This window comes from Protopterus annectens, chromosome 1.part0 (genome assembly GCF_019279795.1).
Source record: "Protopterus annectens isolate FY-2018-M chromosome 1.part0, PAN1.0, whole genome shotgun sequence".
NCBI classification, from domain to species: domain Eukaryota; kingdom Metazoa; phylum Chordata; order Ceratodontiformes; family Protopteridae; genus Protopterus; species Protopterus annectens.
Genome location: NC_056725.1, coordinates 23,196,125 through 23,224,123, shown reverse-complemented (window position 1 = coordinate 23,224,123; position 27,999 = coordinate 23,196,125). Strand labels below are relative to the sequence as shown.

General features: G+C 38.1%; 1 protein-coding gene across 9 annotated transcripts in view; it reads right to left on the bottom strand.

The window, feature by feature from the left end:
- The window catches only part of DPF1 (double PHD fingers 1), a 1,255,311-nt gene that overhangs the window by 1,205,245 nt on the left and 22,067 nt on the right, over window positions 1-27,999 (bottom strand). For all 9 annotated transcript variants that reach the window (XM_044080027.1, XM_044079637.1, XM_044080109.1 and 6 more), the window contains exon 2: window positions 3,623-3,783. In XM_044080027.1, coding sequence (XP_043935962.1) covers window positions 3,623-3,783 — 161 coding nt within the window. The remainder of the gene's footprint in view (window positions 1-3,622; window positions 3,784-27,999) is intronic.

Sequence of the window (27,999 nt, the reverse complement as noted above, 5' to 3'; positions counted from 1 at the left end):
TCTATGTGGCACATCTTATAAGTAAAGGCATCACATCTAGATCTAAGGATGTTATATAATTCCATTACAGTCAGCCCTCATGAGACCAGTAATGGAGTACAATACTCCCTTTTGCATGTACCTCCCCAGACACCTGCAATAAAGAGAGAGACCACTGGGATTTCTCACCAAAAAATCAAAGGGTACACAAAACAAGTCTTACACAGAAAGACTGAAAGCCCTGTCACTGTATTCTGTCTCCTACATGAGGTGACCTGTACCTGGCTTACAGGCAGTCTCTGACCCAGTCCTGATGGAAATGCTACACATTCGTTACTCAAACTACAGGAGGGTTCACTCACTGCAGGGATCCTAACCTAGCCTCTGACATGAACAGGTCATGCTGAAGAAACAGATACATCTCCTAGAGACTGCCATTTCTCTGGAGTAAGCTTCCATTTCACGTGAAACACAGCCCCTTCTTGACCCTGTTCAAACACAGCCTAGATCAAAGGACAGGTGATTGCAAATTTATTCCTAGGGTGGAACCCATGTCCCTCATGGACAGCAGAATTTGGTATTGACTACCATAGACCTTTACTTCTGCGAACTTCACTCACCTAACTACTGACAATTGGGGCAACTCAGGATAAATATGGATAGGCTTGAAAGGGCTCTAGGGCCATTAGCTGGTAACCATCCATGAAAGTATGAGCCTATATCCTACTTGTCTATGAACTCCAGCATTTATTGTTGCTTAGCTGGCTCAAGGGAGGAACATGTTCTTCACAAGATGAACATTACACTGAGTTCAGTAATAGCAAACAGATTCTGAGGTAATTCCTCAGCACACGAGTTGAATGAACTCACCACTAAGCAGTAGGAAAAGGATTCCCTACCAGCTCTGCGCAGTATCCATTAGAAAAATCCTGCTACTTTCAAAAATATTGTTTGTCCTTGTTGAGGGTGCGTACAATTACCTAATCTCGGTCTTAATTAAGAAACACATTTCTTATGATACATTATAGATTTGTGTTTAAAGACCACATGGTAGAGAGAATTTTTTAAAGTGTAGTGTCCAATGTCAAACAATATTTGTTCACACTCTGTTGATTGAAATAAGACATCATCGTATTTAGTAGACTGGTAAACAGTGCCGAAATCCTACCTACTTATGCTAGGCCTTGTTTCACAAATTCACTGTTCTGGGATTCCATGAAACATATCTGAATTTGTGCATTGGAGATTTCTGCTAGTTGGGATTTGCTTATTTATTTACAGAAAAACATGTTACAGAAATATAAGTAATGCCCACTAAACAGTGAGAAATCTGAGATCATATTCTTGTTATAAAATTGTTGTTTTGTGATACCATTCCATTGTAAATAAATAAAACAAATGCTGGGATGTATTCAAAAACAGTTTACATTCAAAGCAAAGTACTGGACTAAACATGCTATTACAAGTAAGATGACTGATTCTGAAAGAATGCTTGCTTACTATCCTGTTAAGCAACTTTAAATCAAGACACGTCCAAGGTGGGCAATTCTTTATTAATGAAAAGCACAGAGTAAGAAAAACTGGCAAAACACTTTATTCCAACTATGATAACCCTTGTGCTGCAGTTCAGACTCTTATATCAATAACTTAAATAGTGACAAAAAGCCCAAACAAAGGATAAAAAAACAGAAATCATACAGCTTGGGTGGTTTTGCACCGTGTTACAGTGTACAGATAATGAAGCACTAATGTGTTTGCTGCAAATCTAAATGTGTTCTACAGTGCAAAGCACACTGACAGAGTTATCTTATACATAATAAACATAGTTACATGGATCCTTACAGATCCCAGACGGCACTTTCTGCTGAAGCAGAAATCACTGAACCTACTTAACCGAAAGTGTTGTTCACCAAAGCAGCACTTTCGGATAAGTATGCTCATTGTGCTGGTCGCACTACGGTGCGGTTAAGGGAAATTTCCCTTTTCCCCACTGCAGTGCAACCTTGGAGTGAGAATATAAAAGTACGGGGGTGCAGGGGGGGCTTGTCCCCTCCATAAATGAAGATTTAGTGTTTTTTTTTCCTAACACAGTTTAACGAAAGCGCTTTTTTGGTGAAAGTGCTTTCATTAAAGTATGTTCGGTTATTTTGGATTCGGACTATTGAACTTTCATTCAATAGTCCTAGATCCAGTTACACACAGCCCCTAGTTTGGGGGTGATTAACTGGCCCCAAAAGGTATTGGTATCAGACAGGAAAACAAGAAAAATGTTTCATGTTTATCAAATGATTTATAAAAATCAGTGAATACCAAGATCATATATTCCCCATTCTGAAGGAGGTATGGGCTTTTTCAAAATTGATCAGATGTACAGATCTGCAATCATAGGACTACATACAAATTTTCTGACCTCACAAGATCCAAACATAGTGAAAGTTTTAAAACATGAGGAGAACAAGTCTAAAATGACTTCCATGCTTAGTTTAGTAGCAGCATATTGGTTTCATGCAGGAATGGAAAACAAACCAGAAGTACACAAAATTCAGGCAGCAAATGAATGTGCCAAAAACAGAAAGAATATAAATTGAAGGATCAGATGAGAAGGCAAGAAATGTGGAAAAGGCACGAAGGATCAGATGAGAAGGCAAGAAATGTGGAAAAGGCATAAATATAGTTTTAAGTACAGAAAACTCCTGGAACAATGTCAATCAGGATCTGATGTAGGAATGGTTAAGGAGAGGTGAATTTAAACCAAAAGATGAAAGGTTAATATTAGCAGCCCAGGATAGTCAATTACGTACACATTGGTTTACAAAGTCCATTGAACATGTCAGAGAAACAGACAAATGCAGATTTTGTAGAACGGTCACGCATCTTGCTGCTGGGTGTGATACACTAATGGCAGAAGGCTTGTATACTGAAAGGCATAATAATGTGGCAATACTGTTGCATGGGGATTGTGCAAACATGACAATACTAAAGTAGCTGAGAAGCTTTGCAAACATGAGCCACAAAGCATTACAGAATATGATGAAGGTTATATTATATGGGCTCACCCATTACCAACAGTTCAAAAAACAGATGCAAGAAAACCAGATATAGTAGTCCATGAGAAGAAGACAAAAGTAGCAGTGATCATTGAAATTGCTACATCCAGTAACCACAGTGCATTATGCAGAGAGAGACACAAATTCATAAAATAAAACAATTTGCGGGCAGAAATGAGGGCAATGTAGAAGAAGGACACCCAGACAGTTCTAATAGTTGTAGGAGCAATGGGCCTCATAAAAAATAGTTTACAGTCATACTTAGATATGCTACCGATACATGTAACTCCATATGAATTGCAGACGGAGTCAATTCTGAACACATTAAAAGTGCTGCAAAAGAAAATGAATAATGTAATTCTGATTTATATGTTTACATAATGTATTGTCTTTACTAAAAGTAAAATATAGTTAAAACATTTTCCTAGGCAAATTGCTCATACATTCTCTAAAATCAATTTTTGAAATTTACCTTAGTTACTATCTCTGATTATAATACATTTGAGCCCAACACATGAAATACTTCAATATCTACGACTTATTTGAATGGAGCTAACAATAGTGAACATAACCGCTGTTACATTTTTTTAGCTTACCTGGGCCACGGTGAATCTTTTCCATCCAGATGTAGCAGTTGTTCTGTGCAACACCAGTCTGGGAGTCAAGAAATGGCAGCCGCATACTGCGCTCTGCACAGAGGCGAGCATTGTAACTTCTACAGTGTTCTATGGCTTCACGGTAAAAGTCTGCACCAAGACTAGATAAACAGAATGTCAAAAACAGTTGCTTCTTAATGCCAAAGCAGAATGTGAAAATAAATAAAGTTTACTTTAATTTCACTACTCCCCATTTAAAAACAGTAAAACAGGATAATTCTAATTTTCAGAGTTCCATTCCCTGATACCACTCTAACCTGCTTTTATAGGACAAAATATACATGGATGTCAGCCTGCTCATCCATTCATATACCTTTCTGTATCTCCCAAAAATGGGGAATGCACCTCCTTAGCTATAGAAAATTGTGATTAGACACTTTAAAATTAATGTTTCCTTTGGGAAGAAGGGTTTCCCCTACATTTGGGCAACTGCAGCCCCATACCACGTGCCCCTTATTATAATCATCTCCAGGGTCTCTCTTACTCAGACAAAAAGCACATTTGGTATTTGAACAAAGAAATCAAATATATATATATATATATATATATATATATATATATATTTCCCTTCTGTGATGAAACACTGTGCATTAATTTCACTGATTCATGCACTTGGGTTTCAAAAGAAGAAATTACTCAAATTCTGCACCCTATCCACCACATTTTACAATTAAACATATTATGCTTTGAGCAGTTGTATTCTGGCAAGAAGAAACTCTTGGCTGTGGTGCATTCCATGGAGTATACACATTCTGTATGTTCCTTGTGGTAGTCACCAGTTGCTCCAGTTTCTTCAATAAATGTATTATACACATTATCAGGTATAGCCTTGCTTAATTTGGGAGGTAGGCACTATTACATGCTTGGAAAGGATGGCAAGAACATTTAAGTTTGGCTGGTTAAAGGGTGTATATGACTAGGCATATTATGACCCCCTGTAATTACCTGCTGAGTACTATTTATATATCCCTTTCTTCCCACTTTTCTAAAAATGTGCAACTGCTGAATTGGTGGTTTCCTTCAAATTAGCTGAAGACTGTGTTTGTGTATGTGTTTGCGCCTTTCTCATGAGATGGGATGTGACCCTATTCTGGATTACTTTTTGTGCCTTTCACCCACTGAGTACCATAACAGACTTTCAGAACATACAGACCATGCATACTCCATGGAATGCATCCCAGCCAAGAATTAAACTGAAGAACATAGTCCTGTAAGGCAGCACTGCTAACAATTGCACATCTGTGCCACCCACAATGTAAAATCATAGTTATGATGTTTCCAAGGCTACACACATGAATCTCAGTTCATGGTCATTCTGTGTACACTGTATGGCTAGTGGCCATCTCGGCTATAAAAAGGAGACATGTGGGGTACTCACCGCATGCAGTAACATGTTTAAAATCAGCATCATGATCAGAATATCAGAACATTCTACAGTAACTACCCCCCATGTACTCACAGTCTCTCCAATGTGGCAGTGAAGAAACTCATCAAACAGGTTGCATTACTGCTTAAGTGAAACTAAGTAAATCCATATAAACAGCTCAATGTACACCTCCTTAGTACTTTTCCATGTAAGCAGAAGGATGTTATGCAGCATAAAAAGATTCATATAAAAGTACAAACTGCATCACCCCCCCCCCCTTTGTGTGAACAGGATGGAGGTGAGTAAAAGTTTTCAAACCACTAAGCCTGAATCTGGGCATACAAGGCACTGGCAGATTTGTGACATATTCCAAAGTAGTACCACTGAGCATCGTTCACCAGATCTCTACATCAGATAAAGGAACAGGGCGGATACGTTCATATTCCCATCCATTGTTGAGCTACCACATTGCAGCAGCCACAGGAAGGAATCCTTCATTCAAACTCCACATACATGCTGTCACAGGATCACAAACTGTCATATTTATATTTCTGCAGATTGCAAGCTATTTTGTGCCTTTTGTAAAGGTCTGGAATTCTTGAACATCACATTAGATATTAATTTGAATACTTTTAATAAAAACAGAGAAGCCAAAGTAACTCAATTTTCGGTGTGGTACTTTATATTTGAATAAATTCCCAAAGTAAAATGATTCTTGCTTAGACAGACCATCAATAACTTTAGTACATTATGAATTGCTTGTAAATAATCTTTGTTTTAATCCATTTCTGTAACTATAACTCAAGCAGTTTCAGCCTAATTTTCTTTAGGAGCCTCAAAAAAAAACCCAATGTTAATTCCAGTGACTATTTGAAACAGACTATGCATCTGACTTTATTGCAGATTATTAGTTATTAATTCCTTTTAATATTTTCAAGCCATACTCCATGTCTGTCAGTGAAACAATGTTTTAAACAGATGGCTCATTTCCAAGCAGTATTTTGGGTTTAAGAATACACAAGATATTTTGTAAAATATGTGTTCAGTATGTAATTGCCATCATATTTTTTTATTCTCCCCTTAATTGATAAGAACTTTTTTCACCAGTCAGAAGATTACAGTATGTCACTTTCATTTTCACAGTTATTACTCACAATTTGACTAGTTGCATTTGTAAATATAAGCCAACATGTTCTCCTTTGATACAGAAATTCTTCATAGTTATTTTCAGCACAGCACTGGAATTTGTTATGAGTACAACTAATTTAATACAATTTACAAAATATTAATTTAGGAGTACTTACAGATATGCAAACAGATACATGTGTGCTGCATGCACTCTCACAAACACATACAGATATGCATGCATTTGTGTGTGTGCGTGTGTGTGTATGTGTGTGTGTGTGTGTGTGTGTGTGTGTGTGTATGTGTGTGCATCTATCTGTTTACGTATCTGGGCAGATATAAATGGGATACTCTTCTTGGATAGAAAAAGCACTCTGTCAAAAACAGAAAAAGCTGGTACATCCCATTGAAATGCAGTTGCTCAAACATTACTAGCTTTTTCTTTGTAAGATTGCAGTATGGCACGGATCAGTGAAATTACCCATTCCTCAGGGCAGTGCAATCTCAGAGTTGGGAAATTTAATTGGTAGGGAGTGTAGAAGGCCCTGCTGAAAAAAATATGTTTTGTGAACTTTTTTCTGTGTTTTGCAAAGAAGTGGTTTGATGTTATACTTGGTCTTGTTAATTTGTGGTTCGATGTTACAGCAGTACATATATGTGTATATACTATGTATGATGTATTGGATATATATATATATTACACAAACACACACACACACACACACACACACACACACACACACATATATATATATATATATATAAATAAAATATGTGACTATACTGAAAATAACCATATTTTTCAGTTTATCAATATACAAAAGGTTGACAACAAAAAACTGACAATGGAACATTGACCAGCAAAGCAAAGAGCATGTTCCAAGAAATAGCCTTGGAGCATGCAATGCCAAAGAAACATTTTTTTCAGGGGGCAACCTCCACCACCTGTAGTTCTTAAATAAAATATTCCAACTCCAATATCACATACCAATGGGGAAAGGGCATATTCCCCAATTCTATTATAGTGATCACTCACAGATGTCAATCAGCTTCTCTGTTGACCAAATTAAGTTGACAGGAAAGCTATCAACTAACCCACCTTTTGATCAAGTTACACACACACACACACACACACACACACACACACACACACACACACACACACACACACACATATCCCCATAATTCATAGGAACATAGGAACAGTACTAGGTAAGCAATCACGGGAGCCATAAAATACAAAGCCAAATACACCTTTAAGTAGACACACTTAAAAGTTCTGAAGTCAATGGCCTTTGGCTGACTAAATTTGCAGATGATTGCAAATTAGGAGTGGCATAGAATCCCACACTGACACAAATGTTCTCCAGGAAGGGTTGACACAGATAAACTGGGGTCAGAGCCATGGACTAAAACTAAATGCCAAAAAATGCAGACACTCCTAGTAACTTTCATACTAACAACACACTCCTAAGAAATGACTCATTAGTCAGGGACGTGGGGACACAGTAATATAGCCTTTGACCAGCACATGTCTACAGAAGTGAGGAAATTATTCTATGTTGTGCAACTTATAAACAAAGCTATGTCATCTAAGTCCAAGGAAGCCATTGTTTCACTGTATTCAGCATTCATCAGACCTATCATTGAGTACAATGCGCCCTTTAGTATGTACCTAACCAGCAATTCCAACAATTGGAACATCCACAGAGGTTCCTCACTAAAAGAATACACTGCTTAAGTAGTATGTTCTATGCACACCACCTTAAGGCCCTATTCCTGCATTCTGCATCCTACAGGCTGTTGGTGGTGATCTATGGCTTGCATACAAAGTGTTGTAAGACACCAACCCAATGGACCTCATGCCTATCTACAAAACAAACAACTCCAGAATTATCCATTCTAAAGACATGTACCTTATCTGTGATATAAATAGGACATCCTGGACAGACAGGTATGTATCCCGGAGACTGCCGCTTTTCTGGAACAGGCTAACTGTCTATGCGAAGCAGAGTTCCTCCCTAACCCAATCCAAGTGTAACTTGTACAACTGGGATAGACAACAGGAAATTCATCCCTGGTTTGGCACCTACGTCTCTAATAGACACAGGCAGCCTGTGAGTGATTCATCTCTCAAGCCTCTGCTTACACTTATATAGGGTACCAGAACTTGTCAGAGATTTGGGATGCATGGCTAGGCTTAAATAGGTCCTTGTGGCCATTAGCCTAGTAAATACCTATGAACCTACAGTGTTGATCACACCACTGCTTTGTGCACCTTACTTTTAAGCTTCTTTGGCATTCCTCTGTCATACACTGTGTCTTTGACACACTGTGGAAGTTGGCTGCAGCCCCACCGATTCTAGCTCTGACCTCCTCATTCGGACTTCCCTTCTCCTCAAACACCCCTCCCAGACACTTGAAGCTGTTTACTTGTTCAACTATTTTCCTTTCTATCTCAATTTTCGTCTTCTTCTGATTTCTCCCACTTGCTGCCATTACATTGTTTTATCTGTACTCAAGTTTCATCCCATGTCCCTTTAGTTTGAAATTCCATTCCCCTGTCCTTTGCTAAACTTCTTGCTCAGAGTCCATCTGTAATGTTGCATCATCTGCATACAGCAACTTTGATCTGTCCCATCCAACCTGTTTGCTTTGTAGTTCACATGTATGAACAGTGGTAGGTTCAGATCCTGATGCACACCATCTCCCACTGGGAAACCATCTGAGTCTGAACATTGTTTGTACTTGCGTCATTAGGCCCTTTTACATAGCATGCACTAATTCTGTCAGTGTTTCTGGGACTTTGAACCATCACAGGACTGTCCAAATCATCCTTCTTGGACCTTGTCATATGCGTTCTCCAAGTCTAGGAATGCCCAGCTGGACTCTTTCTTCATCGCTAGTTTCTTCTCAACTATCTGCATCACTGCACATATCGGGTTGGTTGTACTGAATTCTGACCTAAATCTGAACAACTCATCTCCCAGCTTACTTTCTACTACTGTGTTTATTCAAGTGTCAATCACCCTCTGCAGAACTTTCATGGAGAGTGACAGGAGTTTGATACCTCTGTACTGTCTGCAGTTGTGGATGTCCCATTTGTTCTTGTACACCGGCATAAGTATACAGTACTTATTCTCCAGTCATCTGGGATACGACTTTCTCTCTATACATCCAGGAGTACCCTCAGGAGCCATTTCTCCCCTATCTCAGACAACATCTTGGTCAGATTTGTTTGACCTCATCTTTCCCTGCTACTTTCCCTCACTTAATTTTCCTTAATGCTGTTCTTGCTTCTTCTACTGTGGGCTCTTCCCCTTCTTTTATTATAAGCTGTGTCTAGGGCAGTACAGCTGCTGGGGGGATTTCTTCATTTAGAAGCTGGTGAAGTACTCTTTCAATCAGCCTTTGATGTCTTGTGGACGGGCGAGTAGGTGGTTGCTGGCATCCCTTAGAAAGGGTGTCTGCTTATCTTCATTATCTTTATGTCTTTGCCTTGCAACCTGATAGAGTTTTTGTGGCATGTACTGGGTCACTTTCCAGAAGTTGGTAGAGTGCCCCTAATGCCTTGCTCTTTGCTATTGCAATTCCTCTCTCAGCCTCTTTGAAAGCCAACTAGTATTCCTTCTTAGCCTGGACAGTATTTTATATCTCCCACATTTTATTGAACTCCTTTCTTTCTTTAGATTACTTCCTTTACTTCTGCATTCCTCCACTAGCATCCCTTATGTACCTTGCTTCCACGCCTGGCTTGGCCACATATCTGTTCTGTAGTCCTCACGCATTCTATTTTGAGGTGCTGCCATTGTTCTTCAACTACACCTATTTCCTCTTCTTTCTAAGGTGCTAGAGCCCTGAGTAATTCCTTGAACTCTAGTGTTTCCTCTCCAGTCAGCCTAATTGCTGTTGACCTTAGCGCCTCATAGCTGATTGTGACAACCAGTGGTTTATGTTCCGAGTCAACTGGCTTTATGAAGAAATAGGAGTTGAAACATGATCAGTGTTTCACATTTCAAAAAGTGAGACAAAGGCCACCTCAGAGCAATCAGCAAGGTACCAAGTATAAGGAGAGTTGTGCTAATCTAAAAAGATATTTGAAAGATTTAAGGCCTTTAATTTTTTGGTTCAAAATCCTTGGGGCCTTTCCAGTTGAGCAATATGCTTGAATATTTATATAACAAAGGAGGCACTGCATTCAATGATGAATCTTATAAGGGAAGACAACTATAGGAGGATGACTTCACTTGATCTTGAAGACTTTCCCTTGGAAATTAACTGAAGATTTCCAAACTATGGTGGAAATGTGGTGATCAAATGAGAGTGAGAGAGGGATTCCACATAAGTGTCCAGATCTCTTATAACCATATCTATCTGAAAATGAGTACCATGGATAACATATGAACTGGAAGCAAATCTTTAACCATACAGTACTGTTATACTTTTTTGCATTTGAAAGAGCCCATTTTCAGTAAGGAGTTATGTTGATGCACCAAGAGAAAGTTTAACAATGGTGCACACAGTATAAGGACCAAAATCAAAAAGATATCGCCACAAATGTGGCTGAATGTAAACCACTGTTTTTCTTCTAAGATGTTGGTACTCACCACTTTTGAAATACTGTTAAACAAAGCCTTGCAGATTTTTGTTACACTTCCCTCCTAACTTCTAAATTTCCATATGAATACCAATTGTTCCTAGATACTTCTCTGTTGATTGATTATACAGCATCATTTTTATATTTCATATCTACATACCTTAGCATTAACAGTTAAGCCTCATCTTCCTCTAACTTTGGCAAAACTAAGTTTTCCATAAATATATCTGTGCATTTTCATGGTTTCACCATTCCTATGTATATACAAATTTTCATATAATTTCTGAAATATCTCTAATACTTCTACAGAATCTCTGGTTATTTTTCTGGTCACATGCTCCCTAAAGTTTTTCTATAAACCTAAAGTACTGTGCTAAACGTTTTTGTGCTCGAGTTATAATAAAAAATAGTTGCATAACAGCAAGCTTTCTAAATTCACACATTGTCGAAATACACTTATTTTTCCTTTAGCGCTCTGCAGTTGCTCCTCTTCTTCTTCTGTGAGAGTCTTCTCCTTTTGCAGTATGTTAACATTTGTCAGTACTAAACAATTCCAAGTACTTATATCACATCTCTCTTTTCACTTATTAACACTCCAATTTTACAGTCCATTTTCATTTTATTTCATTCACTAGCTACCCATTGAAGTAATTTCCATTTTCCCTAATAAGTCTTATGTCATACCCACTACTCATTCCTTAAATTCTTTTTAACAATTAAGTAGGGAAGCACCAATGTCTCATTTTTACATCATTACCCTGGATCTTTATTTTAGCAGTTACTAGTGCAGGATCTGATTTTATTATTGCATAGATCTATAATCTTTCAATTAAATACACATGCTCCTGTGAAATATAGTTTATATCTACGCCAGCTCAGCTATTACATCTTGGGAAATAATATGTCAATACTACCCAAGTTTTTTCTACTGAATTTACATCTTCAATGCCAAGCATCCTCATATTTCTTCAAAAATCTATTCTCTTGTTATGTTTTCCATTGTAGTCCATTCTAGATCCTGAATACACCCTTATTATAGCAAGCTATGTTCCAATCTCCACCCATAAATATTCCCTAGATAGTTTGCACATACATGCAAAATCAGTCCTCCTCCCCTGCTATTAACCCCTTGCTATCACAAATCTACCATTTTTTAATTTAATCTTTTTTTTAACATATCTGCCATTGTCCTTTTTTTCCTCATCACTACTGTGGCCTTTGTCACAATCAGTGTTAATACTCCCCTTTTCCTTTGTCCCCTGATATTCTGCTAAATGTCCACCCTGAAATCCTTTATTTGTCAAGTTTACATGTTCATTTTTATCCAGATGCACCTCTTATAGCATTGCTGTTTATACCCTACTCTTCTTAACACAGTTCAGTGCTTCATGCTTTTTGTCTATTTACCTTCCAGTTTAATATGGACAAAGCAGCCACTCTGTTAACAAGAGAAAAAATATATATACGTATGTGTGTGTGTGTGTGTGTGTGTGTGTGTGAGTATATATATATATATATATATATATATATGTGTGTGTGTGTGTGTGTGTGTGTGTGTGTGTGTGTCTGTGTTACTCCCAAATAGTTATTTCTTATGCAGCTTGCATGTACACACTAATAACTGGCAAGCAGATCTTGTATGCAGTTGCTTCTCATCTCTTTTTGAAACAGTGTCACATTTTCCCACACTTTTCATTTCAACTACACCACTTAAGAAAAAAACAAAAGTAAATACACAAAAAAAAAAAAAAAAAAAAAAAAAAAACCTCATCCCCTTTTAACTTGCACTAGCACTCAAATCTATACACTCTTTCCATAAAGGAAGTCTACCCTGCAAACAAGATCAGTTGCTTATTCTATGTTAATGCACATTCAAGCTTATGTTCCAACTTGTACAGATTGCTATCTGTTATGTTACATGCAATGCCCACCTAGGTATGAAAAGTGCATTGCATTCTTTCAGAAACCATTACATTGTAGCATTAAGAAAAAGTACACTGGTTAAATTTAAACTAAATTGTGCACTGTTATACTGAATGTATTGACATCTGCTTGTGTGCTTATTCATTTCCTACAGTTTCAAACATTATTTCTTACTTTATTTTCATAGAACTACCCGTCAATATTCCTTTTAAAGTTAATTATATCATACCTTGTATAATTTACTGAGGGCATATAATTCATGCTTCTCATGATTAATTACCCGCACTTGGAGAATGTTTGCCTTCTTCCAAATCCAGGTGCTAGTGGAAAACTCCAGCTAGGTAGTTTGCACATGCAAGAAGGGAACTATTTTTGGATGTTCTTCATAATTTTCTCTTTTTAAGTCCTTTGGCTTAAAATATTGTCTATAGTTTAAGAACAATAATCTAGTGATCCACCTCTATAAAATCAGAGAAAGTTATCTTTTAATTATTATATATTATAATCAGTACACATTTACATCACCACAGCATCCAAAGATCAGAATATTATATTAATTTTAGCTTGTTTCTTTCCACCCTGTATTTTCCTACATTGTAAAGCTTAGATATATTTCAATTACGAAAAATACTCTTTTACTTTAACATCATTAACATGTACACTGGTTACTGATAAAACTGCCACCACACCTTGCATTTAAATCACATCTGACTGTATACGATACAGAACTACTTTACAAAACAACATGTAGTTTGCATCAGAAAAAAAAAACATTCAAATATTTAATAATACTTTCCTCAACATACTTGACCATCACGCCCCCATTCGGCAAATTAGAACTAAAGAACGTATAGCACCTTGGCTAACCAAGGAGACTAAAACTAAAATCAAACTCCGTGACCAGGCCTGGAACAAATGGAGAGCCACTAAAACTCCCCTGGACCGCATTAAATTCCAACAACTCAGAAACTCGACTAAAACAGCCATTGTTCAAGACAAAAAACAGTATTACTGCCACCTCCAGGACAAACACCAGAAAAACCCAAAAAAGTTCTGGGCTGGATTTAAGAACCTCCTCCATCCTGGGAAATCTACCACCCCCACCCCTGAGAAACTCATAGGGAAAAATCCTGTCGAAATTGCCAACGCCTTTAACTCCTTTTTTACAGATACCATACAGTCTCTAGCCACCCAGATAACTAACACTTCCTCATCACCTAATTTCGCTGGTGACTCAACTCCACTTCCCTTTAAATTAGAACCTGTACCTACCCATTACATCCGCTCCCTCTTAAAAAAACTAAGACCAACCACCCTAGCGGCAGATCACCTCCCAGCGGAATTCCTTCAGATAGCATCAGACGCTATCTCCTATCCCATATCTATCTTGATCAACAGAACTATAAATGAAGCCACAATCCCATCTATTTGGAAAATCTCATACATCATCCCTCTCTACAAAGGTGGTACCTCCACGGAAACATCCAACTATAGACCAATAGCAATCCTGTCTCCTCTAGCTAAAATCATGGAGAGGTGTGTTCACAGACAACTCCTGAACTACCTTACCCTTAATAGTCTCTTGTCTAATTCCCAACACAGGTTTCGCCCCTATCACAGTACCACCACTGTTCTCCTCCACTTTATTGACTGAATCAATAATAACTGTAATAATAAACTCATATCCTCTGCTCTCTTTCTGGACCTATCGAAAGCTTTCGACATGGTCAACCATCAGCTTCTCCTCCAAACCCTGGAAGGCTTACATCTTGACAACCCAGCCCTAAATTGGTTCAAAGCCTACCTCACTGGTAAGCAACAGGCTGTACAATGGCAAAACAGGCTATCCGGCCTGCTCCCCAACACCATTGGTGTCCCCCAGGGCTCCATACTTGGTCCCCTCCTTTTCTCAATCTTCATCAACAATCTTCACCTAGTTATACCCAAAGCCACCTGTATTCAATATGCAGATGACTCTACCCTGATCTGCTCTGACATCTCCATCTCACAACTACAAATAAAAACCCAGAACTGCTTCACAGAATCGAAAACTGGTTCACTGAACTGAAACTTCTACTTAATCCTGCAAAAACCAAGTTGCTGCTATTTTTCCCCTCAGCAGCCACTCCCCTAGGCAATGAACCTCTATCTCCTAACAATTTTCTATTCCTGTTCCCAACACTAAACTATTAGGAGTAACTATTGATCACAGGCTGAAATTCGACACTCACATTAGCAATTCCATCAGGACAGTTAATAAAAAACTCGGTTCAATGTATCGCATAAAGAATTTTCTGACCCCTCATGCCAAACTAACCATTGCTCGCACTCATCTTCTCTCTACCCTTCTGTACGCTTCCCCTATCCTATCTTTCCTCAATAAGCACGAACTCAATATGCTCTCCGTTGCCTATAATCACATAGCTAGATTTATAACTGGAACTCCCTACCATACTCATCATTGCCTTAACCTAAGGAAACTTGGCTGGCTTGAACTGCCTAATCTTCTTAACTTCACCCAACTCACGGAAGTATTTAAAATAATTAAACAACCTGACAGAGTCCCTGCTCTGAGTAAAGTATTTCCTCCGTACTCAACCCTTAATTGCCTCCGATCAGCTAATAGTGTTCAAATAAAAACCATCAAATCCCAGAACTCTGGCGGTGATGCCATCTATGCCAACTCCATAGAGAAAACCTGGAATTCACTTCCAAACAACTTAAGAAGCATAACCTCGCTTAACTTATTTAAAATTAACCTCAGCGAATTCCTGAAATCACACTGGTTATGTCCCTGCCCTAAACCAGACTAAACCCAGCCAACAACCACCTCACTAGACTCATCACCTCCTGGAGACTAGTACCTCCTCCTCTAGGTTTCCCTCGCCAACCTCCCTCCTCAGCGTAGGAATGGTAAATTAGTCACACGTGTTGTTAGCTGTTCTCATTTATACCTATGTTAAAAGTATTAATTTTTTCTCTGTATGTTCAATTTTTCTCTGTATGTTTAACCTCTCTCATATTATTATGTTGGAGCTTTTCTCCCCGGGCCTCTCCTGAAAAAGGATATGTATCCAGCTAGACCAGCCCGGTCAACAAATGTAAAATAAAATAAAATAAATAAATAAATAAATTATAAAAACAAAAACTGTTTTACTTATATCCATTTCTTAAGTCCTTTCAGTGTCCTTCTACACATTACTGCATTAAAATGGGGTTATGCTTTATAGTTCTCCCACCAGTTTATCCACAGTCAGCAAATTTCCAGTCATTTGTATCCATTTCTTCATGCAGAACCAAACTTCAAATGTTTAAACTATGTCTAAAGGGACGGCTGCTTTACAGTTTTCCTACTTATTCGCTGATCTTTTTTATAATCATTATAATCTCCCAACACTGAAGACTGAGAAGCAGATCCCCCTTCATCTTGCTGTCTCACCGTTTATTGATTAAACTTCTTTATTTCTTTGATAGACAACTTTCTTTCCATAAAGATCTTTGATCCTACAAGAAAACACTGAAAATAGACAAATATATCAATTTGAATCTCAAACCTGCCTCTTGATATTCCTTGAGAACTGTGATAAACTTACTTCTTCTTTGCCTGGTATACACTAAAAATCATTTTTGCAAGCACCCCAGTGTCCCTAATTTTAATACTTTCCCCTTTTTCCACAGTTTTGTCAAAAGGAACCATTTCCACTGATTTGAATGCATCTTTACTAATACAGGTCATGCCTGCTTTCTGATGACCCGATATGAGGCATACACATATTATGTGCACTCTCAATTAACAAATACTGCTTTGGAACACCAATCCATTTGCTTATTTGTACTTTCATAAAACTAATACAGTCCATTCCATCCATCACACATTTTCCTCTGTTTTTTTTTTCTGTCTTCTAACTTTGCTATTTTTAGAAACATGTCTTCTTTGGAAGCTTCTTGTTAAGCCAGTCTTTCATTTGTTTCGGATTACAGCAGATCTGTCAGCATATCCATATGGTTGCATAAAGCTTCTTCTACTTCTCCAGCCTTTTGACTTTACGTATTACTCCAATGTCCCACTTACTTGAAACACCTCTGCAAGCAATTTTTTTTTTCATCTAAGTTACCAAAAGACATCTCTTGTACTAAAAATGCATCTTGAACTGCTTTTCACTGTACAGCTGACAGATTCTTCAGTTAGAACTTTTTCTTCTTATTTTCTACTCCGTTTTCCCTACTTTTTCCAAATTTCTTCTTTGCTGATTTTTTAACAGTGTCTCAGTTTACACCCTGGTAGATTTCTAATCAATATGTAACTCAGTCAGCAGCCATTTTAGAAGTTGTCTTGTTGAAAGTCTTTATGTTAACAATGCCAACTGGTCAAAAATGTTGAGGAAAATACCAAGATAGCAAACTTGTTGACAATATAAACGATCAATGGGCTTATTTAGACCACTTAAATAGGTGGGCAACAGAAAATGAAGTTAGTCTTTAAATGAGAAAATGCAACACAATATAAATGGGCTACTCTAATAAAATGTACTCCATGTATTATATAGAGATATCCCCCCCCCCCCCCGAGTACTGTACTTGGCCTTCAGTAATCTTGAAGTTATTTTAACAAATGTTTTGGACTTTATCATATTAGCCAGGTAATTAGAGTGCATTTTGTACTATTTATTTTATGAACAGCAGTACATAGAAATATTATTCAAGAACCTTATTATGCCTATGATTGAATGTGGGACTGTATTGTATCTATGGCCCAAGTGAAATAAAAAATTAGAATAAGTACAAAGATTTTATACAAGACAGATATTGCCAAATAGTATGTTCAGGCAGTAACACAGTTTGAAGGGTTTGAGTCTACATTCTCTTAAACATAGCCTTTGTAATACTGATTTAATTTGAACTTAGAAATGTCTAAAGGATGCTGTCTTTCAAACCAGAACTGAAGTACATTTTCCGTACATGGTATGGTTGCTAGAATTAATACATTGTTAATACATGTAAATATATATTTAGAACCAAAACGGAAATGATAGACTTTGAAACAAGTTAACTGCTGCAATTAGACATTAAAGCAGTTTAAAATTAAGGTAGACTGGTGGTTTGGAGACAGTCTGTGTGACCTTTTCTTCGAACAAAGCTTTTAATAACAGATGCTCATCTAACAATGCAATATTAATTTCTCAATATTTATCATTTCATTAAACACTCAGTTATAAACATTTTAAGTTAACAGTTTTAAATAGCTATTTGTTAGAAGTGAAAGCTTCAGAGTTTGAACGCACTAATTATACAACACTGGGTAACATCTCACTAAAATGTTATGACAGATTAACTATTTTTTGAATGGCCACTCCATAAGCTCTTCAAAGAACCAAAAAATAAACATATCAGATATAGTTCCCTATATCATCACCATTATACTTTTCATTGCTGTTGCCACAGTCCTCATTCAACACAGATGGGAATGACCTATTCTAGACCATAAGCTGATATAGTAACTGTTGAGTTCGCCAAAATACTTGCACCGCTTATTGCAAAAGCTTAGAATATAAACAAAAACTGATGAATGGGGTCTCCTGTGAATTACTGTCCATTATAGTCACCATGTTCTATACACAGATTGCATTCTTACTTGCACAACGGATCTTTTAGTTAGAATATACCCTCACAGTTGTACAATAATTGCTCTTCAGCTGCTGAAATTTAGGTAAATTGTTCAGCATAAATAGGTGCACAGAGTCATCTCTAGGCACTAAACTGTCAGTGGAAAATAAGGAACATCAAACGTAAAGAAGCACCGACAGTACCACAGCTAGGAGATTTATTTAAGTAAAACAGTACAAACAGTACACAGGTTAGCGCTTTCAGGGATCTACCCCTTCATCAGACAACTGTTGAAATTCCACACTCCCTTAAATACTTAACACAGTCACATGATGATACAAGCAATTACCCTAATCACTGTTAATTGAAAAGAAATACAGTTGCCAATGCAGAATAAAAGTATAAAACTAAATAATGCAATAAGAATATCTTACATCACACATTCCTTGTCCAAGCTAATGATACTGTTAAAACATGCATAGAAAAAATACATATAAAAAATATATAAAATATATCTATGAAAATTGTGTACAAAATATATCTGACTTGATACCAATGAGTATATGTACTAATGCATGTGCCTTGCTAAGAGAATATAGGCGTAATATAAATAGTGAAAATATATAAATGAAGGCTAAAATATACTTGTGTATTTACATACACATAAAAGCAGCATATAGACATGCATAAGTATATATATATATATATATATATATATATATATATATATATATATACTGGACATGCCATTCAAAAAAACTCAATGCCTCAATGGTCGAGCTTTTAAAAACGGTTTAAGCGACACCATTTGATTCAAACCCAGAGGTTTATCTGCATTAAATCGTATGATCCATCTCTGTTCGGCAGCTTCTGTATCATTTAATAAATTACCCCATCTCTGTTTCGCCGTCAATATCTGTAAAACTAAAAATTTGTAGATATGTTCTGGTCCTGTATTCTTAGTATGCATGGCAATAGCACTACTTTCTTTAAGGTTTCTGATGTCTCTAAAGTGTTCAAGGATCCTATCCTTTAGGCATCTATTAGTCTTGCCTATGTAGAAACTGTAGCATGCCATACAATATGCAAAATAGACCACGTTTGATGTAGTGCAGTCAGCATAAAAATTATTACTGTAGCTAAAATTCCTAAAGGGATGTGTAAATGTGCTGCCATTATGTATGTGCTTACAGGCTGTACAGTCCCTGCACATATATGTACCCAATCTGCCAGACTTGTTAGTGGTATTGATTGTGGCACTTCTATAGCATAATTCATTTCTCAATGTTCTATTATTCTTAAACGTGAAGCTCGGCTTAGTCCCAATTATACCTTGTAGGCCATCAATCTCGGAAAGAATACCCCAATTTTTAGTAACAACATCACATACTACATTTATGTTGCTTGCAAACGTTAGTGGCATCCTAAGTGTATTGTCTGTACCTCTGTATTTATGTGTGACCACCTCTCTGTCAATAACTTGTCCATCCACCTCACCTGTAGTACGTGTGTCAAAGTAGGGTCTACATCTACCCGCCCTATTACTCCAACCATCTACGATACACCTATCAATAGCTTTTGCATCATAACCCCTATCTACAAATTCTAGTTTAAGCTGATGTAGTGCTGTCTGTAATTCATCATCATCATCACTAAAAAGTCACATGATCCTATACACTTGGCCTTTAATAATGTTTACCTTCGTGTGGTTAGGATATTTATTTATTTATTTATTTATTACTTATTTATTTATATTTGTTGACCGGGAGTGTATGACTGGACGTAGGTCCATTTTCAGTGGAGGCCTGGGGAGAAAAGCTCCACAGTTAAAATAAAGACAGTAGTTACATTGGATTACATAGCGATTAACAATTTACATAGCAATTACTTATGCTTAGGATGCATACTAGTATTGTGTAGGAACATATTCTTCCGGACCTGCTTCCTAAATAGACTAGTTCTAATGTGGTTCAGGTCATCTCTCCTCACTTTGACGTCCAAGAAGTCAATTTTAGTACGAGAGTACTTAGAAGGTAGCGTTGTCGCCTCATAGCAAGATGTTGTCCCGTTCGATTCTCAGCTAGAGCATCTTCTGCATGGAGGCATACGTGAATGGGGCGTGCCTTCGTTGAAGGTTATGCATCAGGGCTGGTAACCTGGTACGTAAAAATCCACTACCAATCATTAGTGGACCGGAGTTCCGCTGTGGCGACCCCTAACCGTGAAAAGCCGAAAGACAGAAACCGTACTTAGAAGTAAATCTAAGAAATCCAATGGTGTTATTGAGGTAAGTAAAAAATGCATTCAGCTCCGCCTCTGGACCATTCCACAACAAAAAAACATCATCTACAAATCTGACGTACCAATCAATATATCTACCATACATACTATTAGTTAATACGCAAGTAAGTTCCCATTGGACCAAAGAAAGGTTAGCATAGCTATTGGATTTATTCTGCATTGGCAACTGTGTTTCTTTTCAATTAACAGTGATTAGGGTAATTGCTTGCATCATCATGTGACTGACTCAAGTATTTAAGGGAGTGTGGAATTTCAACAGTTGTCTGATGAAGGGGTATATCCCTAAAAGCGCTAACCTGTGTACTGTTTGTACTGCTTAACTTAAATAAATCTCCTAGCTGTGGGACTGTCGGTGCTTCTTTACGTTTAATGTTCAACATAGTTTACAGAGATACAGAGCCTTTTGTGCTCTCTTCTCCCAGCTGTGTCCACCAAAGTCAAGTAGCCATCCTGATTTGGTGTCCCTCTGTAAGTAGTCCCTCTTACTTCTCAAAATGAATACAATGGCATGCCCTTCAAATTAACAACTAAATCCTTAGCATTATTAAAGGGCAATACTCCTTTAAAGAAAACTGCTTCAACACTGCTTGGAAAGACAACCCATATTTCAATGTGTATCTCTCACATTGCTTAATAGAATCCATGAACAGCAATCTCTTTTGGAAAGTTACATGTGAATAATCATGTCCTATTATACACTACCTGGCATGCAACAATATGTTTTCTCTCTTATTGACATATTTGTCACGACACCCACTCTTTCTCATATGTCGTTATCACAAAATGCACTAAAAGAAGTCTGGGTTTGCCATACATCATTTCCAATATAGTCAATAGCAACCAGCAAGCTTTTCATAGATTCACAAATCCATAGACTGTTACTAGGCTAATGACCTGGGGGACTTAATAATGATGTTCTGCATACCAACAGGACATCGAGGGCCAGGCTTTTATAAGCTGCCTCTGTCCATAAGGAACATGGGTACCAGGCTCAGTAAAAATTTCCTATTCCCCATCCACTTGTCTAGGTTGTGCTTAAACTGAGTAATAGACAAACTTACTTTCACATGGATGCCATGCCGGTTCCATAAAAGAGTCAGTCTCTGGAACATATATTTGTCTCTCCAGCATGTTCTGTTTAAGTCACAGTCAAAATTTAGGCCCATTAGACCTTGTATTTCTGGTACTTTTTGACTTACGAGTATGAGAAGTATTGAAAGTGTGAGGTTTGCAGATGCCTTGTAAGCCAGGCCTAAATCACCCCTCGGCAAGTTGTAGGAGACTGAGTAGAGGGAAAGAGCTTTAAGGTGCTCTGTGTAAGACAGGTTTGTTATGTCTTGTATTCTTTTTGTGAGGAACCTTTGAGGTCACTCTAGTTGTTGCAAATGCTTGGTTAGGTACACATCAAAGGGAGCACTGTACTATATGATTGGTCTGATAAGCACACAGTACAGTGGGATAATGACCTCTTTGGACCTAGATAACATGCCCTTACTTAGGTTGTGCAACATAAAAGTACTTCCTCACCACTGTTGCCATGTGGTGGTGGAAGGTAAGGCTACTGTCTATGTGTGTACCTAGATCCCTGACTACTGGATCTACTCTTACTGGTGTATTATCAACATACTAATTAACCAGGATGCTTAACTTCCCAAAGGGTATAATTATGCATTTCTTAGCACTGAATTTAAGACTACATTTGTTAGTCAGAGATATACCTTCTTAAAGAACGCTAGTGTCTGCAGAGGAGTTGATGATAACCCCCAGCTTGCAATCATCTGCAAACTTAGTCATCCATAAACCTTCAGCATTTGCTTCCATTTTAGAGAAATAGATGCCAAAAAGGAGCTGATCCAATACCGAGCCCTGGGGGGACTCCACTAGTGACTGGCCTCTTGGTGGAGGTGGCCTCACTTATTTTGACCTGCTGGATCCTATCAATGAGCCAGCTGGCTATCCAGAGGGGGTAAAAGGGTTTATACCTAAATTAGTGAACTTGTCTATATTGCCTGAGTGCAGTATTGTAGCAAAAGCCTTGGCCAGGTTGTGGTAAGCTGTATGCACAGTCTTACTTTCATTCATTGCTTTGGTGACCCTCTCAAAAAAGTCCACCAGATTTAATACGCATGACCTCACTTTAACAAAGCTGAACTGTGATGGGTTCAGCATTTGCACGTTACCTATGTCCTCATTTATTTTGTCCATGATGACTCTTTCCATGGCCTTACATATGAGGCTGGTAAGACTTATGGGCCTGTAGTTACGCGGATCAGTGGTTAGATCTTTTTTGTCCAGGGGAATGACTGTAGCCATCCTCCATTCCTCGGGCACAAAACCTGACTGAAAGCTCCAGCTGAAGAGTGATTCAAGTGGGCCATAGAGGTCATGTTTCCTGCTCTTTATTAAACATCCTAGTATGTTATCAGGGCCCACCAATGCAGTGGTTTTGGCCTTGGAAAGTGCATTAATGACCTCTTATCTAGTAATGGTTAGAGCAGTTGTGTTATTTGGTATTTCCTTTGGACTATCGGGGGAGAAATTTGAGCTAAACCTATCAGCCAAAAGGTTGGCAATGGCCTCCAGTTCAGTGTGGGTGATGCCATTTACAATAAGTTCTGCGCATTGTTGTGTATTTCCTCTGAGATTACAGACATAGCTGTAGAAAGCTTTGTGGTTTTCCTTTGCCTGAGAAGCTATTTTTTTCCTCAAATTTAACCTTTGAAGTATTAATTAACCCTCTTAGCTGCCTGTTTAGATTGGTCAGGTGTCTTTTAGTATGTATGGCTTTGTTCCTCCTATGCTTGGCCAAGATTTTTTTCTTTTGTTGTATAACAGACTGATATTGTGATTCAATCAGGGTGGCTTGTCTTTGCAGATAACTGAAAGCCTAGAATGGATAAGTGCAGACCATCCCTGACAAAGCAACTTGGTCTGTCAACCATATCCTCCCAGGCCACCAAATACTGTACCACCATGGACTGACACCAGAAGCTAAGCCAATTGTTAAAATCAATCATTTTATGTTGCTAATGTGACATCATCCTTGGAGAAGGTAGTATGCTGCTCAGTGCTGGGATCATACCTGCCTGAGACACATTATCAACAAGCTCGATCCTATCTCACTTCATATAGTCAAAGGAGGCATGTCTCAGGTCATTAAGACACACATGGACTATGACAGAGTCATACTGGTACCTGTGATTCAATGACCTGAATACCTGTGTGACTTGATGGATCCCAGCCCCAAATGGCAGCTAAGCATGACTCTCTCCTTACTCAGTCTGGTGAGGGGGACATCAGTGTGCCTCACTGTAGCATCGCCAATGACCAGGAAATTTGTCTGATGCCTGCTTTGCTTTAAGGGCTTAGCAATGGAGGCATTGGACACAGTGTTGCTATGTGTACTGTGGGTGGTATTTTAACGGAGTATTTACATGACGGCTGAGGACCCTTTCTTTGAATGCACTGTGCAGGAGGTCTTACTGTTTTAGGAAGGTTACCTGTAAGTGCCTCAGCATAAGTAGTTTTACATGTAGGGTCTTTACTCTTTGCAGTAGGCATTATGCAAGTGTCACTGACAACTTATATAGGATTAGTTTTTGCTGTATGACAGAGTTTTGCCTCCATGATTAAAGTGCATTTACTCTTCTCACATACACTGTTTTTTTTTTTTTTTAAGAATAAGGGGGTTTTCAGTATACATGAGGCAACTGCTACAATGCTTCAGAATACCCATTTCAACCAGACTGCCACAGAGGGAGTCGGGAAGTGCATATCCATGGCCACTGATTTACTAGGGAGGAGTGCGGAAAACTTAATTATTGAGAAGCCAATAAGAAAAGCAACTTGATGAGCAATGCTCAGGTATTAGCAAACTAGAAAGTTAAAAAAAAATCTGTCTAGACAGTAATGCCACAAGAGTGCAGACCACAGATCAGAACAAAGACACTTAGAATGATAGGCACAATAAGCCTTCACCAGCAATTCTCAGCTCAGAAGAGTAAAAGTGCAGACCACAAACCTTCCTAATGTAAAATTACTGGTTTGGAGCCCAAGTGTTTAAATCAGAGCAAAGTGTTGATTGCATGAAGGCAGTCTACAACGTCATCTTACTTTTCACAAACTCCAGTAAATCCAGTCCTTCCTCTGCCTCCAACACTCGAGTCAGCCACAGATTTCTCTGTCCGTCTTATACTCTCCTGCAACCAGTTGCTGATCACAGTTTCTGTCTGACCATCCACTTCTTTCATTCTGTTTTGCAATTTAGCCATCAGCATCAAGGCAGCTTGCTGAGCATAGAGCAACTCAGTATTGTCAATTTGCATTACTTGTAATCTTATATATTCTTCCAAAAGTCCTTAAATAGGTCACAAGATAAATTTCTTCCCTTCCAAACTTCTCATTATCTCTAACATTCAGTTAGACCAATTTTGCAGTGTTTAAACCTCTGCTCAATACTAGTCACAATATTCCTTACTCCACAATTACATTTAAGCTAGGATTTCTATTTCTTCTAAAACTGTTTGAATCTCAAGACCTTGGCATTCGATATTTTCAGTGGTTCACTGCTACACACTTATCTAACCACACAAAAATTATCTTTAACTGTATTATGCTAAATAATCAGGGAAGAACTAAGCTCATTAAGCACTGCGAGCTTTCTCCAGTGTTCTGAAGATTTCCTGAACTCAATATGTATATACTGTGGGCAGTCGTATGATATCATCAAATCTAAAATTCCATGCTTGAAAATATTTTTTTATTTTTTGCTAGATGTGTTTAGCCTCTCTGCCAGTTGACCATCAAGCCCTTCTCAACCAGACTCTGGTCATTCACTCAGAAGTGCTAGGAAATTATCCCAATACAGCACAACAGTGACAGCTATCCATAGCAGCAATCATAAAGGCAGTCATGACGGGGGCTTAAACCATCACAAGCATTCTAACAATTAAAGCATTTGTGTGGTCTAACCACAACCCCCTGGGTGAGGAGATGAGTTACCTGTGTCACCATAAAGACAGACAATACTTCCTCCAGTGAAGCTCTGTCCCATACAGTCACCAATCAGTGGCTTGGTGAGTCAAAGCTGACTCCCAGGATATTCATTGGGATATCCTTCCTCCAGAGGACTGTGGCTGCATGTAATCCTGTCCTTATCCTCTGCCAGCTTTGTCAACTGATTCACACACTAAAAGAACTCACATCACCTGGGTCAAAGTCACCAATTTACCCCACTATAACACCTCAACTGGCCATGTCAGGAAAATATTGCTTTCAGAGTACCAGTCTATCATATGCCAACTTCACAACCTCAGGAAACCAAATATCAGTCATCAAAAACCAGACATACATGGTCTTGATAGTAAAACACATCTGCTCCAACATTACTCTCTGGTCTTCCTCAAAGTGAATAATGAACAGTCTCTTGTCATATTATTATTGTGGTATGGATCACCCAAAGAATAATTCTAAATATCATGCACTATTTTACAAATACAGCTTGCCAAAGGTAAGACATCACATACTCTATCTTTCCACCTTACAATTATCACGTGAGGCCAGTATATTCTTACCAAGAGTCATAAGTAATTTGGCACCATTACCCTTAATGTCAAGCCTTGTATACAGCTAATCTTGTTTAAATGAAAAGAACGTCGAAGCCTCTTTCCCTGTGGCAGCGTCCTGCCCTGGTGAACATCTCATTCCTGCTTCTTGAAGTGGCTCCACCTCATAATCACTTTCAGTATAGTGATGAAATCCCCTAAGGGTCTTTTCAGTCACTGGTAATTGTCAAAACAGTCAATTCACTTCCTCTCCAAGCAAACCTTTTTGTGCTCTGACAAATTTTATTGACTCAGCATATCAGCTATATGCGTCTTGTTTCTTTTACTAGGCTATAAAGCAAAAGTATACTGCTGTAATTGTAACTAATTTCTTTACAGTCACAGTGATGTTTTGTACAATGGCTTTGTTTCACTTTCCACCAGCAATTTCCCATAAACGTACACATGCTTTAATGGAACTTTTCACAACCATATGCTATAGCTGGCAGCTCGTTCTATACAAGTTTATCTTTTTTGATAGTCTGCCTGGATCCATGTGCAACTGTTACCTTCCTGGAGAATCAATGTATCAGTTCCATTCTGTGTTTTGTCACATGACTGATAAATTCACATCACCATTATTTGGTGTAGATGCTTTTGTCACTAAGAACTTCAAAGTTGTAGCTTGCACTGTACCATCCCATATCTTGTTTCAGCAATTTCCTTAATGGTATGCTTATTTCTGACATGTTCAGTATAAACTTTAAAAGGTACTGCATCATGTCAATAAATAGGATACAATGTTTATTCTCTGGAGAACGCATCTGTACTAATAATGCTTTAAGTTGTTGACATCTGGTTTTAAGCCTGCAGACTTTTTAGCTATAACCCATGTATCTGAGCTCTGTAACCTTGACAGCCACTCAAGTTTACTCAGCTTCAGCCGACTCCCAGAATATTCATTGGGATAACCTCCTTCCTCCAGAGAACTATGCTCATCTTTGGTCTGAATTCAAAATAACAAGTCAGTGATAATATTAGAAAAAGTAAGCCCCTTGAGAATTTGTGCAACAGCTCTCTGAAATGTTTCACCTATGTTTTATCAAGTTTAAATTCTGTGAATTGTCAGTCTGATAAAAACAATTGTCAAAGCTTCAACTCAAAGAGATCCACTAAAAAGCATTTTGCAGTTAGACATTCTTCCCTGGGCTCCCCAGTGTGTACAGTGTTAACACATTCCCACCCCTTTGCTTACATAAACCAAGTCCCTGGTTACACAGCCATGGAGAAAATTGAGTCACTACCATCCTGCAGCGATTTCTTGTGTGGAACAGTGACTGGCATTGAACGCAACAAGTTTAAACTTATTTACTTTACACTCTATGAAGTGCAGGGTTATGTTCTAAAACATTGCATATGATATGCTGATGAAATACCATATTTAAGTCTCAAACTTGTGTACTTTCTCATAGGCAAATTAAAAGCACAAAGCTTGGTACTTTTCTTGCTGACCTTGATATGCAAAAATCTTTGGTAGTATCAAGCACAAAAAAAATCCTGGCAAATCAGATTCTAGTTCATTAATTGAATGAAGTGGATAGTGGTTGCACTTTACAGCTTTATTAAGAATTTACAGATGACTTACAAGAATGCAAGAATTAATTTATCTGGCTTCATGGCAGTAAACATGATTTTCACCTATTCAGTAGGGCTCACGCTGCTCTTTAACCAAGCTCATGCACTCCAATTGGTTCAACACCTTCTCAGCTGTACTCCTCAAAGCTTTCCTCCGAGCATGTCCTACTAGTAACACTGCAGGATCTGTCTGATTATGATGAACTCCTGCCAAACAACCCAG